This window comes from Garra rufa, chromosome 25 (genome assembly GCF_049309525.1).
Source record: "Garra rufa chromosome 25, GarRuf1.0, whole genome shotgun sequence".
NCBI lineage: Eukaryota > Metazoa > Chordata > Actinopteri > Cypriniformes > Cyprinidae > Garra > Garra rufa.
The window spans coordinates 36392609-36407665 of NC_133385.1; the positions used below are offsets into that span (position 1 = coordinate 36392609).

At 37.3% G+C, this 15057-nt stretch overlaps 1 protein-coding gene across 4 annotated transcripts in view; it reads right to left on the reverse strand.

Moving 5' to 3' along the window:
- Window positions 1-3570: 3570 nt before the first annotated feature.
- kif21a (kinesin family member 21A) overlaps window positions 3571-15057 on the reverse strand; it is a 72637-nt gene continuing 61150 nt past the window's right edge. For 3 of the 4 annotated variants that reach the window (XM_073831421.1, XM_073831420.1, XM_073831419.1), the window contains 8 exons: window positions 14909-15040; window positions 12935-13071; window positions 10228-10402; window positions 8844-9008; window positions 8621-8738; window positions 7017-7187; window positions 5664-5863; window positions 3571-4293 (listed from right to left, as the gene is read on the reverse strand). In XM_073831421.1, the coding sequence (XP_073687522.1) occupies window positions 4203-4293; window positions 5664-5863; window positions 7017-7187; window positions 8621-8738; window positions 8844-9008; window positions 10228-10402; window positions 12935-13071; window positions 14909-15040 (1189 nt within the window). In that variant the 3' untranslated portion in view covers window positions 3571-4202. The remainder of the gene's footprint in view (window positions 4294-5663; window positions 5864-7016; window positions 7188-8620; window positions 8739-8843; window positions 9009-10227; window positions 10403-12934; window positions 13072-14908; window positions 15041-15057) is intronic. The other variant, XM_073831422.1, reaches the window with a different exon arrangement.

Sequence of the window (15057 nt, forward strand, 5' to 3'; positions counted from 1 at the left end):
CACAATGAAAAAACAAAAAAACATGGAGTTGTGTTTCTATAAAGAAAGAAAGAATTATTAATAATAAATGGATTTTTTGTATTTTTTTTTTTTTACCTTAACCATTTGAATGGAATTGTATCTCAAAGTATGTAGTGTTTCCATCCATCAATCAATAAATAAGACCAAAAAATTAAAATAAAAAAATAAAAAAAATTAAATGTGACTTTTTATCTTACAATTCTGACTTTTTTCTTTACAATTGTGTGATATTAACTCACATTTGCGAGAAATAAAGTCAGAATTGAAAGATAAAAACGGGCAGTTCTGACTTTTTTCTCACAAATGAGTTTGTATCTCGCAATTCTGACTTTCTTGAGGAATAAACTAACAATTGCAAGTTTTAAAGTCAGAATTTCGAGATAAAAAGTCACATTTTTATGTATTTATAGAAACACTACACAATCAATAGGAACCAAACAAATGTAATCAATTTTGATTAATAATTCATTAATATTTTTTTCTTTTTTTACCTCAAACTTTTAAATTGTAGTGTAGCACCAAATAAAAAAAGAAAAGTGTTGTTTACATCCATCAATCAATAAATAAATAGGACCAAAAAAAAAAAAAAAAACTAATAATAAATTAATACATTTTTCTCTTTTATCTCAAACTTTTGAATAGTAGTGTATCAAAATAGTGTATCCGTAAATAAATGAAAAACTTGACTTTTTATCTAACAATTCTGACTTTTTTCCTCACAATTGCGTGATATTAATTTATAATTGCAAGAAATAAAGTCAGAACTGCAAGATAAAAACAGTTGTGGCAATTCTGACTTTTTTTCTCAAAATTGTCTTTTTTCTCACAAGTGAGTTTGTATCTCGCAATTCTGACTTTCTTTGTTGCAATTCGACTTTTTTCTCAGAATTGTGGGATATAAAAGGGCACATTGTTATGAAGTCCCATTTTCAGGGGGAAAAAGACTAATATCTTCTCAAAATTGCGAGTTTATGTCACACAATTCTGACTTTATAACTCGCAATTGCGATATTAACAACTAACAATTGCAAGAAATAAAGTCAGAATTGCGAGATGAAAACAATTGTGGCAATTTTGACTCTTTTTTGCTCACAAATGAGTTTATATCTCACAATTCTGAGAAAAAAAAAAGTCAAAATTTCAAGAAAAAAAGTCGCAATCGCCTTTTTTATTTTTTATTCAGTGGCGGAAATGGGCTTTTCTAAAGAGAGTTTATTCTAAAGAGAGAGAAAGCGAGAGAATATACAATGTCAATCATCACAATTTTCCGTTTTCATTTAGGGAGTTCTGTGAACTACTTTTATGAAACATTTTGGAGTTGGACAGCTCATCACCATTTTAATTATTAATATAATAAGCACAATTGTCCATTGAATGAACACAGCTGCACTTCAAGAGTAGTTTTTGACAGATGACATTTAATTCAATTGACATCTGACATTCAAATCACTATTGGGTCGCCATTGTGTTGACAACTAACCCTCCAGAGGAAATCTTAAACGTCATCGATACAGGAAGCCAAAGCGTGGCTGGAAAACTAAGAGCATTAAAACAACTGCTTACCAAAAGCGTTCAAGTCAGTCTTCATATGCTTATTTCATCGAGCACAATGCCGTGAGACAGTGACATGTAAACTAGCACATTTACTGGAGGTCTGGGAGAAGCACTGCTCTACGGAGATGAGTGGTACAGGCACAAGTAACTCTCCTCTCACGCCTCAATACAGTAGATAAATATATATATATATACACACAACAGTATCTCGTGTGTTAATATGAATGTTACACAGACTCAATAGACATGAGTGAACAGCGATAAGAAAGAGATCAATGGAGTGACGACAACAGAACGAGTGTGAGGAGGGTGATGTGTGACACAGAGCTGCTATATTGTTACAATCTACACTGATAGAGTATATATGTGATACTAGAAGAATGATGGTTTCACACTTTGGTCACCAAATGATTAAACGGTGGCCTCGCTGACGGCAAACATGAGCTCACTTAAGGTCATGGTGATTCCAGTTGGGTGAAAATAAATCATATATATGTAAAAAAAAAAAGTCAGGGTCATAGTTCTACCTCAAAAAAATAGTTTTTTTTAGACTGTTTTTTTTTTTTTTAATGACTTTTCTGCCATTTTTTCCTCAAATGTTACTTCTTTACTGTACCGGTATTTATAATAAATATGTTACAATTAATAGTACCTAATATATACAGTTGAAGTCAAAAGTTTATATACACCTCGCAGAATCTGCAAAATGTTAATTATTTTACCAAAATAAGAGGAGTCATACAAAATACGTTATTTTTTATTTAGTACTGACCTGAATAAGATATTTCACATAAAAGATGTTTACATATAGTCCTCAAGAGAAAATAGTTACATTTATAAAAATGAACCTGTTCAAAAGTTCACATACACTTGATTTTTAATACCGTGTTGTTACCTGAATGATCCACAGCTGTGTTTTTGTTTAGTGATAGTTGTTCATGAGTCCCTTGTTTGTCCTGAACAGTTCAACTGTCCGCTGTTCTTCAGAAAAGTCCTTCGGGTCCCACGGATTATTTGGTTTTTCAGCCTTTTTTGTGTATTTGAACCCTTTCCAGCAATGACTGTATGATTTTGAGATCCATCTTTTCACACTGAGGACAACTGAGGGACTCATATGCAACTATTACAGAAGGATCAAACGCTCACTGATGCTCCAGAAGAAGAAACCATGCATTAAGAGCCGGGGGTGAAAACTTTTGAAATTTGAAGATCAGGGTAACTTATTTTGTCTTCTGGGTAAGTATCTTCTGCAGCTTTCTGAAGGACACTACTAAATAAAAAAATTAAAAATGATATTTAGGTAAAATAAGAAAAATGTACACATCTTTATTCTGTTCAAAAGTTTTCACCCTCTGGCTCTTAATGCGTCTTATTTCCTTCTGGAGCATCAGTGAGCGTTTGATCCTTCTGTAATAGTTGCATATGAGTCCCTCAGTTGTCCTCAGTGGGAAAAGATGGATCTCAAAATCATACAGTCATTGCTGGAAAGGGTTCAAATACACAAAAATGCAGCAAACCCAAAGAATATGTGGGACCTTAAGGATTTTTCTGAAGAACAGCAGACAGTTTAACTGTTCAGGACAAACAAGGGACTCATGAACAACTATCACTAAACAAAAAACACAACTGTGGATCAATCAGGTAACAACACAGTGTGAAGAATCAAGTGTATGTAAACTCTTGAATGGGGTCATTTTTTATAAATTCAGCTATTATTTTCTCTTGTGGACTTTATGTAAAATGTCTTTTATGTGAAATATCGTATTCAGGTCAGTACTAAATAAAAATAACATGTATTTTGTATGACCCCTCTTATTTTGGTCAAATAATTAACATTTTGCAGATTTTGCAAGGAGTATGTAAACTTTTGACCTCAACTGTATAATTGTATACATTCAATTAAGAGTTAAGTTAATTTGTTATTTTAGTGTTTGCTGCAATTTAATTGAATTTGATAGATAGATAGATAGATAGATAGATAGATAGATAGATAGATAGATAGATAGATAGATAGATAGATAGATAGATAGATAGAGTCAATTGTATTATTATTATTGTTTTCTATTATAGTAATAAGAACTAGGAAATACTCATAAATGTCACAATGCAAAGTATGCCCCCCCCAAAAAAGTACCTAAAATAGCCTTCATTGCTTTTTTTTATATTTTGAGGTGAACTATGACCTGGATATGTTATAGTGAGATTCACCCAGTTAGTTCTTAGACTCTGTTTCCGTGAACCAGAATACTGAAGCCAGCTACAGGAGATCCGGTTCCTCTTCCTCAAATTTCCGACAGGACTCTACGTCAACATGACTGTTTTCAGTGCCATCTTCTTGATTGTTAGAATTAACCGAGCTTGACATGGTTATTGTAAGGACAAAGAGCTTTATTTAGCATGTGACGTTGACTTTGCCTAATTGTGGGGCATCACTGAAGACGCAATGAACTCTGGGAAACGTCCAAAGGAGCCATAGTGAGAAGATTCCCATTTAAGTAGATTCTGTGTGTTGGATGCCAAAGAGTCAACTGGATATCCGTGTTTTATTAGTGGGGTCAAAGTGCAAATGTCTTTGGCAGCTGCGTTACCGTAGTAACACTGCAGTTGGGTTGGCATTGATGGAGTCATCAGTTACTGACGCCTTCGTCAACCGCGTCGGCCACATCTGCGGCGCCATCCAGACTGCCTCTCGCACGCCAGATCTTCACTGTGCGGTCACTGCAGGGTGAAGCCAAATGTGTGAATATTAACAAGCGTAATGATGGGAATTGTAAGAAATGCAAGGATAGTTCAGTTTTTTTTTTTTATCCTAGCAATGCGTTTTATTACTTTTGAGGAGGAAGCATACTAAAATACACATACATACTAAATACTAAACATACTTTGTAATTATAAATTAATAAATAAATAAAAATAAGAAACACATGCTCCAAAGCAACGGAATTAAATGATTCATGATCCAGGCTCCGAAGTCCCGATCTTAATCCAAAGCGAACCATTTGACTTGAATCATTCAATTTGCAAAATGATTCACAAACCCATTCCGATTTAAATCAAATGATTCGCGATATGCGATTTGAAGTCCCGAACTAAATCAAAAAATTTGCAAACCCGCTCCGAAGTTCAGATCTAAATCAAATAATTTGTGATACGCGATTTGAAATCCTGATTTAAGTCAAATGATTTGCGAACCTGCTCCGAAGTTCTGATCTAAATCAAATGAATTTGCGATAGGTGATTTGAAATCCCGATCTAAATCAAATGATTCTCAATAGGTGATTTGAAGTCCGGAATGAAATCAAAATATTTGTGAAATGCATTAAACAATTAAGGCAGTAAGTTCTGATCTAAATCCAATGATTTGTGATATGCGATGTGAAATCCCGAACTAAATCAAATGATTTGCAAACCTGCCCAGAAATTCAGATCTAAATCAAATAATTTGTGATACGCGATTTGAAGTCCCGAACTAAATCAAATTATTTGTGATATGCAAAGTTCCGATCTAAATCAAATGATTCGCGATACGCGATTTGAAATCCCGATCTAAGTCAAAAAATTTGCGACCTGCTCCGAAGTTCCGATCTAAATCAAATGATTCTGATTTTATTATGATTGACTGATGTATTATGAGGACTGAACTAAATCAAAATATTTGCAATACAGTTCTGATCTAAGTCAAATGATTTGCCAACCTGCTCCAAAGTTCCGATCTAAATCAAATGATTCGCGATAGGTAATTTGAAGTCCTGAACTAAATCAAATTATTTGTGATACGCAAAGTTCTGATCTAAATCAAAATATCGTCACGCTCTCGCGAGACCAGTCAGATCTCGCGGGACACATCGGAATATTGCGAGATCTCGTCACACCCCTAGTAAAAAGATATGTTTATTAAAAAAATTAAACACTTATTACATAGATACATTGTCTTTTCAAGTACCTCTCCAGGAATATTGCTACTTTCAAAGGTTTTACAGGCCTTAAATTTCAAAAAGTCAAATTCCAGTACTTCAAGTTGTTTGATTTTAGAGCAAATGGCTTAGTTCAGCTTTTTTCAGCTAGTTGCAGATTTGTGTAACACTCACTCTGATGCGGTAAACAGATGACTGCTGTTCGTAGAGATGCTGTTGATGGGGCTCTCGTGGCCTCTGAGTTCTCCCAGTGGACTCAGGGTGTCCGTGTGCCAGAGTTTGAGAACTCCTCCTCTACAGCCGCTCAGCAGGATGGGAGATGCCGGCACGACTCCCAGAGCACAAACCCAGTCACGGTGAGCGTTGGGTACCTGCTGTAGGACAACCAACACGTCAACCTCATCAAATCCTGGACAAACACAAACACAGTTTGAGCCCAGATTGATTCACTTCCTGATGAGGTAATTAGCCTCTTCCTGATCTCATCTTCAGCGCTGATTAATCAACTGATTGGCTAATTGTCCTTGTGGAAGCTACAGTACTACACTTGCATTATAATGTTGTTAAAGTGGCTCCAAGAAGAATTTGGACACTTAAGCCACACTTTAGAATGAATGTGATTTAATTTGTGTGTGTGTGTGTGTATATAGACAAGTCTTGACCTGCCAACCCAGCCAAATGGCGTGGATTTCAGCAGTGGCGAGTAACACGGTCACTCCCACTAGCCACTTTAGTGGGTTGAATGTTATAACAGAGCTTGACATTAATGCTTGTCTAGGACAAGTGGATTTTTTTGAGGGGGCAAGTGAGGGGGCAAAAGAATTTTACTTGCCTGACTGGACAACCGATCTGATTAAAACACCTAATCAGGGAAGTACTGAAATTTCAGCAAGAATGATTCTGATTTTATTACAATTGGTTTAAATGGCAATTGATAATGGATGATGTATTGACAGTAACAAGGTCAATGCGAGAAAATCTTGTGGAGAAATCAACACAAATGAACATAACTGCACACAGAAGACACATAATGCGGTAAAATGTAGTTTTTATATTTATAACATATAGCCTAGTTAAGCAACATGACACGACCAAAAGAGAGCAGTTTTCCTTGAAAACCACGATTATAATTTTGACACTGATTTTATACAAGATGATTGATTCGATGTTTCTAAACGAATCATTTAAGTCAATGATTCAGTGGTTCATTCATAAAGACAGGGACTTGCTGCCACCTATTGCCGGTTTACTTTTTTTTTTTTTTTTTACATTTTATATTTTTATAGTAAAAAAACTGATTTTAAACACCAAGATTTGCTGGACTTGCTACTGCCAGTAGATACAAAGATATGTTGCTGTAAGCATTTAAGATAAACCGCTTCAGCTTTAATAGGCATATAGTACTTAAAATCTGTAGCAGATTTAGACAGGTGGTGCTGAGGGAGGTGGAGGGTTTTGGGAGAATGACCAGAATATATAAATATGTACTGAAATATTTTAAATATGTTCTGTTTAATCATGTTGTACCTGTAGTAGGTCTTTGCGGGTCAGGTCCCATTTCTTGATGCCGTTGTCTCTGGATCCGCTAAACAGACAATCTCCCTGAACCACCAGGGACTCGATGCCATCATAGTGGGGCGGCTCGAAGTTATGAGTGGGGGTGATACTACCCACAGCACCCTCTGTCACATCAAACATCTGCAGAAACAAATGACACATCTAATCACATGGTATTCAGCCATCCCCAGTGAGATTCCAAGACATCCTCAGTCTAAAGAGCACTGCAAACAGCATTAATATATCATATAACAGGAAGTGGAAAGGTACATTTACTCATTCGTCGCAAAAAAAGATAGCGTGCAGCACAATGAATCTGGGCTGCACAATAAATCTTAAAGCCGGTTCTGTAATCAGTAGTAAATCTGCAGCACGTGCTTTCAGATGGAGCAGCATTTACTACACAGAGCCATAGTTCACTGACAAGCTACGCAATATCACGTTCATTATCGCACACAAAATTCACTGACAAGATGTGCATGACAAATCGCAGCTTTTACTTAATCGCGATTGCGATTTCATTTCAATTTATCGTGCAGTCCTATATCGTGGCCATGAAACTAGAATTTGTTTCCACAAATTGTTAGAGAACTAATAAGTACAAACTTGGACATTATTTACCAAAAACAAGGCCACAAATTACTAAATCATGGGAATAAATTCTTAATTCGTGACCACAATACCCTAAAATGTTTTGCTATGTTAGATAAACAATTATAAAACGGTTAGTTCCATTCCTCAATTCTGATTGGTCAGCAGCTGTGTCGTATTCATGATACGGCACTGCTATGACCGCTTCACTCAACGGTTTTGTGTATCATTGAACCCCCTTAGCAACCACCCTTAGCAGCGTAAACACAGCTGCAGCAGTTAGGGACTACTTTTTACAGCGGAAGGCAGTTAATGATTTTACTTTATGAAAACGTACAACTTAATATATATAAATTAATATATATTTTTGATTTTAATATATTTATTGTGTGGTAACCGTTTTATAAAAGCAATAAGGTACTTGAGGCCATGCTGTATCATGAATAAATCACGGCTGAAGGGGTTGCAGGCACTCCGCTTCGCGTCGTGCCTAACAACGCCCTTCAGCCGTGATTTATTCATGATACAGCACGGCCTCAAGTACCTTATTGCTTAATTATAAATAGTTAGAATGAAACATAGATTGTTTTTACACATCAAATGTGTGTATAGCCTTTAAAATAATGATCTTTGCCTGTCCCAAGATTGTGACCTTCCAACAATTAAAAACGTACTTTTGGCATTATTTGTTTAATTAATAATTAGCGTATTCATTGTCGTTACTAAGAGTACCTAAAAGTAAATAGCATTTCATTTTTTGTAGAATTGTTTAAACTAAACTATTTAGACATGCCAGGAATTTTAATTGGTAAGAGGGTTGAAAAAATAAATAAATAAATAAATAAATTCGCTAATAGCTTGACTTCCTAAAAATAACAGTCAAAATTTCCTGAAGGTTGAATTCCAGGCTCTATTTTGTACCCTACTTGTGGAAAGTGCCAGCTAATATCTTCTAAATAACTACTGCAGATAGATATAAAAACCTTGATGTAGTGATCCTTAGAGCCTGTGATCACTAGATCCTGTCCATTTCCAGTCTGATCAACAGTCAAGCACATGACTGGACCCAGATGACCCGTCAGTTTCCCTGTACACACAAATCTGACAAAAGAGATGTGAATAAAACAAGTGAAAGAATCAGATGTAGCCAAGTATTTATAGCTCTCCAGAATAAGTGAAGTAAAGGATGCTTGGCTAAACTCATACCGTCTCAGGTCCCACACACGAACAGAGTTGCCTGCAGCAGTGTAGAGAACAGTTCCAGACGGGTTCAGAAAGATCTGGTTGACCTGGTTCTCGCCAGCCGGGATGGTCACAGTGCGGTTTGTACTGGCTGCACATGTGTCACCACTGTTCACCAGACCAGACGATCTGAAGGTAGAAACACACAATCACAGAGTGAGAAAATAGAAATACCAGGACTTGAAATGGCCAATTCGATCATTTAACACTGTGTTGTTACCTGAATGATCCACAGCTGTGTATTTTTTTGTTTAGCGATAGTTGTTCATGAGTTCCTTTTTTGTCCTGAACAGTTAAACTGGCCGCTGTTCTTCAAAAAAATTCTAAGGTTTTCCAGCATTTTTGTGTATTTGAACGCCTTTCCAGCAATGACTGTATGATTTTGAGATCCATCTTTTCACACTGAGGACAACTGAGGGACTCATATGCAACTATTACAGAAGGATCAAACACTCACTGATGCTCCAGAAGGAAAAAAACATGCATTAAGAGCCAGGGGTGAAAACTTTTGAACAGAGAGGAGATGTGTACATTTTTCCTATTTTGCCTAAATATAATATTTTTTTTCCATTTAGTACATGTTTCCCAGAAGACAAAACAAGTTAAATTTACCCTGATCTTTAAATTCAGGGTAAATTTAAAAAGTTTTCTCCCTCCCGCCAGTTGAACTGTTCAGGACAAACAAGGGACTCATGAACAACTATCACTAAACAAAAAAAAAAACACTGTGGATCATTCAGGTAACAACACAGTAGTATGAATCAAGTGTATGTAAACTTTTAAGCAGGGTCATTCTTTTCATTTAACCTATTATTTTCTCTGAACTATATGTAAATATCTTTAATGGGAAATATCTCATTCAGGTCAGTACTAAATAAACAATAACAAGCATTTTGTTCGACCCCTCTTATTTTGGTAAAATAATTAACATTTTGCAGATTCTGAAAGGGGGATGTAAACTTTTAACCTCAATTCCAGATTCAAAAATGTCAGAAAATCTAGTATCAGATTTCAATAACATAGAATAGTAAAGACAACAGTAAAATCACTGCCTTTGTGAAAAAGTAGTATGCTTTTGTAGTGATTAACTAAAATTCGGCTGAATTTTTTTGGGCTGAAATAGATTTGGAGGGACAAAATCACTGACCAAAACAGCTATACTGATAAACTATACTACATATTAGTTTAATTGAACTGAATGTGTAATTAAGTGTCCAAAAACATTGGTATGTGGTATTGGTATTCTAATTTCCTAAGTGTATATTATTGCTATTCTGTAATTTGAAGAATGCTTGTAGTTTCTGAATGTATAACTGATATGCACATGTTGGGCTGGACAGAAACTCACGTGAGTGTCCGGATGCACTTTGCGGAGTCACGGATGTCCCAGACTTTGATGTAGGAGGTGGAGACTGTGAACACCAGACTGGAGCTGTAACGCACAGATACCACGTTGTTGGGGTGGCCACCTAGAGACATGATCTCCTGTCCCGTAACCAGATTCCACACCTTACAAGTCCGATCTGAAAGAGGAAACATTTTTTTTTTTTTTACATTATTTTTACTACATTGACCAAAATTATAAACGCAACACTTTTGTTTTTGCCCCCATTTTTCATGAGCTGAACTCAAAGATCTAAGACTTTTTCTATGTACACAAAGGGCCTATTTTTGTCAAATATTGTTGACAAATCTGTCTAAATTCTGTCTGTGTTAGTGAGCACTTCTCCTTTGCCGAGATAATCCATCCACCTCACAGGTGTGGCATATCAACCCTGCTGAAAAAAACAGCATATGCTGGTTAGGTATGTTTTGGTGCTGGGATGCTGGTTTATGCTGGTCCTTTGCTTGTTTATGCTGGTCCTTTGCTTGTTTATGCTGGTCCTTTGCTGGTTTATGCTGGTCCTTTGCTGGTTTATGCTGGTCCTTTGCTTGTTTATGCTGGTCCTTTGCTGGTTTATGCTGGTCCTTTGCTGGTTTATGCTGGTCCTTTGCTGGTTTATGCTGGTCCTTTGCTGGTTTATGCTGGCCCTTTGCTGGTTTATGCTGGTCCTTTGCTGGTTTATGCTGGCCCTTTGCTGGTTTATGCTGGTCCTTGACCAGCAACACGACCAGCATAAACCAGCTAAAACCAGCACCCCAGCACCAAAACATACCTAACCAGCATATGCTGTTTTTTTCAGCAGGGAAGATTCGGATTAGACAGCATGATTGTTGCCTTAGGCTGGCCACAATAAAAGGCCACTCTAAAATGTGCAGATTTACTGTATTGGGGGGGGGGGGGGGGTCCGAAAACCAGTCAGTATCTGGTGTGACCAACATTTGCCTCACGCAGTGCAACACATCTCCTTCACATAGAGTTGATCAGGTTGTTGATTGTGGCCTGTGGAATGTTGATCCACTCCTCTTCAATGGCTGTGCGAAGTTGCTGGATATTGGCAGGAACTGGAACACGCTGTCGTATACGCCGATCCAGAGCATCCCAAACATCAATGGGTGACATGTCCGGTGAGTATTCTGGCCATGAAAGAATTGGGAAGTTTTCAGCTTCCGGAAAATGTGTACAGATCATTGCAACAAGGGGCCGTGCATGATCATGCTGCAACATGAGGTGATGGTCGTGGATGAATGGCACAACAGTGGGCCTCAGGATCTTGTCATGGTATCTCTGTGCATTCAAAATGGCATTAATAAAATGCCCCTGTGTTCATTGTCCATAACATATGCCTGCCCATACCATAACCCCACCACCACCATGGGCCACTCCATCCACAACGTTGACATCAGCAAACCACTCATCCACACAACGGTATACATGCTTTCTGCCATCTTGCCTGTACAGTGAAAACCAGGATTCATCCGTGAAGAAAACACCTCTCCAAAGTGACAGACACCATCAAATGTGAGCATTTGCACACTCAAGTCGGTTACGACATTAAACTGCAGTCGGCCCGAGACCCCGATGATGAGGATGACGAGCATGCAGATGAGCTTCCCTTGGACGGTTTCTGACCGTTTGTGCAGAAATTCTTTGGTTATGCAAACCAATTGTTGCAGCAGATGTCTGGGTGGCTGCCTGGTCTCAGACGATCTTGGAGGTGAAGATGCTGGATGTGGAGGTCCTGGGCTGGTGTGGTTACACGTGGTCTACAGTTGTGAGGCCTGTTGGATGTACTGCCAAATTCTCTGAAACACCTTTGGAGATGGCTTATGGTAGAGAAATGAACATTCATTTCACAGGCAACAGCTCTGGTCGACATTCCTGCAGTCATCATGTCAATTGCACACTCCCTCAAAATTTGCGACATCTGTGGCATTGTGCTGTGTGATAAAACTGCACATTTTAGACTGGCCTTTTATTGTGGCCAGCCTAAGGCACACCTGTGCAATAATCATGCTGTCTAATCAGCATCTTGATATGCCACACCTGTGAGGTGGATGGACTATCTCGGCAAAGTGCTCACTAACACAGATTTAGACAGATTTGTGAACAATATTTGAGAGAAATAGGCCTTTTGTGTACATAAAAAGTCTTAGATCTTTGAATCTCACAGTATTCTCATTTCATAACTCTCTGCTCTTGGTAGCTCTGGAACTGCACTGCATCTTGATTAACTTCCTACCTCTCTGACCATCAGCATTACATCTCTATCCACCAGGGTAAGTTCAGCACTGCCCCTGTCTCACACGGCGTTCCCCAGGGTTCGGTTCTCGGATCTTTACTTTTTTATCATTTACATGCTTCCATCAGGTCACATTATCCATCATCATGGCTTTAACTTCTCCAACTTCTTATCAACTTGCATCAAAGGCATAAATGAGTCGTTGACCAGATTTTTTTCTAAAACTCAACACTGACGAAACAGATCTGCTATTTGCATCCTACTGCATCCTATTTCTGGTTTGGAGTGCTACAGTTAGGAGTGTTACAGTATTTTAAGTTATTATTAAAACTAAAACTCCAAAGTCATCTTATGTTTGTAATACTAGTTTGGTGAGCACAACAAAGTCATACTAGCATAGACTATATATTGAATGTTGAACGGTGTTCTGACCTTTTGATCCGGTGAAGAGGAGGTCATCAGTAGAGTCGACACACAGTACAGCTTTACTGTGACCCTCAGCTATATGAACACATTGTAGAGAGCCGCCACGACTGCTCTTCGACACAGGAACAGGGTTGATCACACCTCTGAGGCATTTAAAAAAAAAAAAAACAATCAGTAGATTTCTCTATTAAATCGTGTGTATGGAGACAGTTTCTTTTATCCACACACTGCAGCAAACAGTGTCATAAAAAATACTTTCCTGATTTCCTCTTTAACTGTTTATTTATCTCTATATTTCATATAATCACACTTTTTAGTAGACAACGAAAACCGGGCAGAACAGTAGCTCCAGAAATGTTCATTCCACCAACAGCAAAGCAGCATCTCATCCAGGATGTTTTAAAAAATACCAGAACAACTTTCAATAAACTGTACTCATCTCTAACATCAACGAAGCTTAATGTTCATGAATAATTAATAATAAAAACCTCAAGTTTGTTATGAAGTTCTTGAAATAAACAATCAAAGAGAAAGTCAAGAAGACGACAGATCATTTTATGGCACTGTATGATTTTTCAAAAATTGTTTATGAAAGTATGATAGGGCATGCGTGCCAATTTCTGAACTCTGTCCAGAAATTCTTTCACATGCAGTGAAACAAAAATGTATGATGCAAAACCAAATAGAAAAACAAAAAGGAATTAGAAAATTTAATTGAAGTGGAGAGGCTTGTAAAATCCCTTGTGTTTGAGAAAAGAACAGGGAAAGACTGAAGCACATCAAAGTTTAAACATAAACCCAAACGCTCTCATTTATAGTCACATTCCTGTATTTTATAATATGTATCGTAACAAAAACGCATTAACCGTGTAGGTTATTTTATAATTTGGCAATTTTATAATCAACCTATTGTCTGTTGGTATAAAAAAAGCAGTTTAAATACATATTCCTAAATATTAAACCACAAAGTTGAAAAGAAAGTCAACTTTGCACTTTTTCCCTCTGTATATCTGTCAAACTGCTCTGTGTATGTCTCCCGACGACTCAGATTTACTGAATACTGTTTTGTCAGATGCAGAAACACATTATGCTAGGTCCTATATACAGGGCAGGACTGACTCTAGGCTTCCTCTATAACCACTTTAAATACATGCACATTCATATTCACAAACACTCACACACAGAAAAATCTGTTATTCAATTAACATATGAGAAATGTCTAATTTAAGTGCAAATTAAAAACCAAAAACACTTCAGATGCAAATAATCAGAGTAGTCAGCGTTTGTAAGGCAAAAACTTCTCTTGACCTCAATTTACACAAACCTCAATTTATGTAAGTTTTAGAGAAAATAAATATTATAACTAAATATGTTACTGTCCATGGATTTTAGCTGCCGCCGTGTGGCGGAAAACACGTTGGCCTGGTCACCCCCTTAGAGACATTTAATTTTGAAAGGACAGTTATTCATGTTATACTACTGTTTATTGACTCCCATGCGACAAGTTCTGCAGGGCAAAATCTATGACTTCTTTACTTTCAAAGCCAAGTCAATTTGGCATTTTGTGACCACTTTTTACATGGACTGCTAATAACACGACTATTGACAATACTCTGAATTAGAAAATGCCATGTAAATACCATTTTCTGGATTACTGAAAACAACCATTTGTCTAAATTGGAATTTCGACCCCCTTCTGAGTTGCACACAATATGTGATTAATTCTCATTCTTCATAAAGCCAGTAGCGTGATTATTGCAGTCGATGTAAAGTGGCTATTGTTTGACGTGTTACGGTAAAAGTCAAAGAACATGCTTCTTCAAATCCTGTTTTTTTACTGTATATGCCAAACTTTCTATATACATATCCCCTTTGCAGTATTCCTTTTGAGATCTTGAAAATCATCACAAACAGGCAGAGACCAAAAACCTCCAAAATTGCAGTAGTAACTTTCTGCCACTGGGGGGTGCTAGCTCTTACTGTGTGATTTCTTTGGCTTTGGCCTTGTCAGCCAGGGCTTGTCCCTTGTCATAAGTCTTCCTGCGTGACATAGGGGATGGTTCCGGGACTCTCTTTTGCCCACCTGCTGGAAGTCTGTTGCCAGAGCTGCTACTTTTAAGATCCATTTG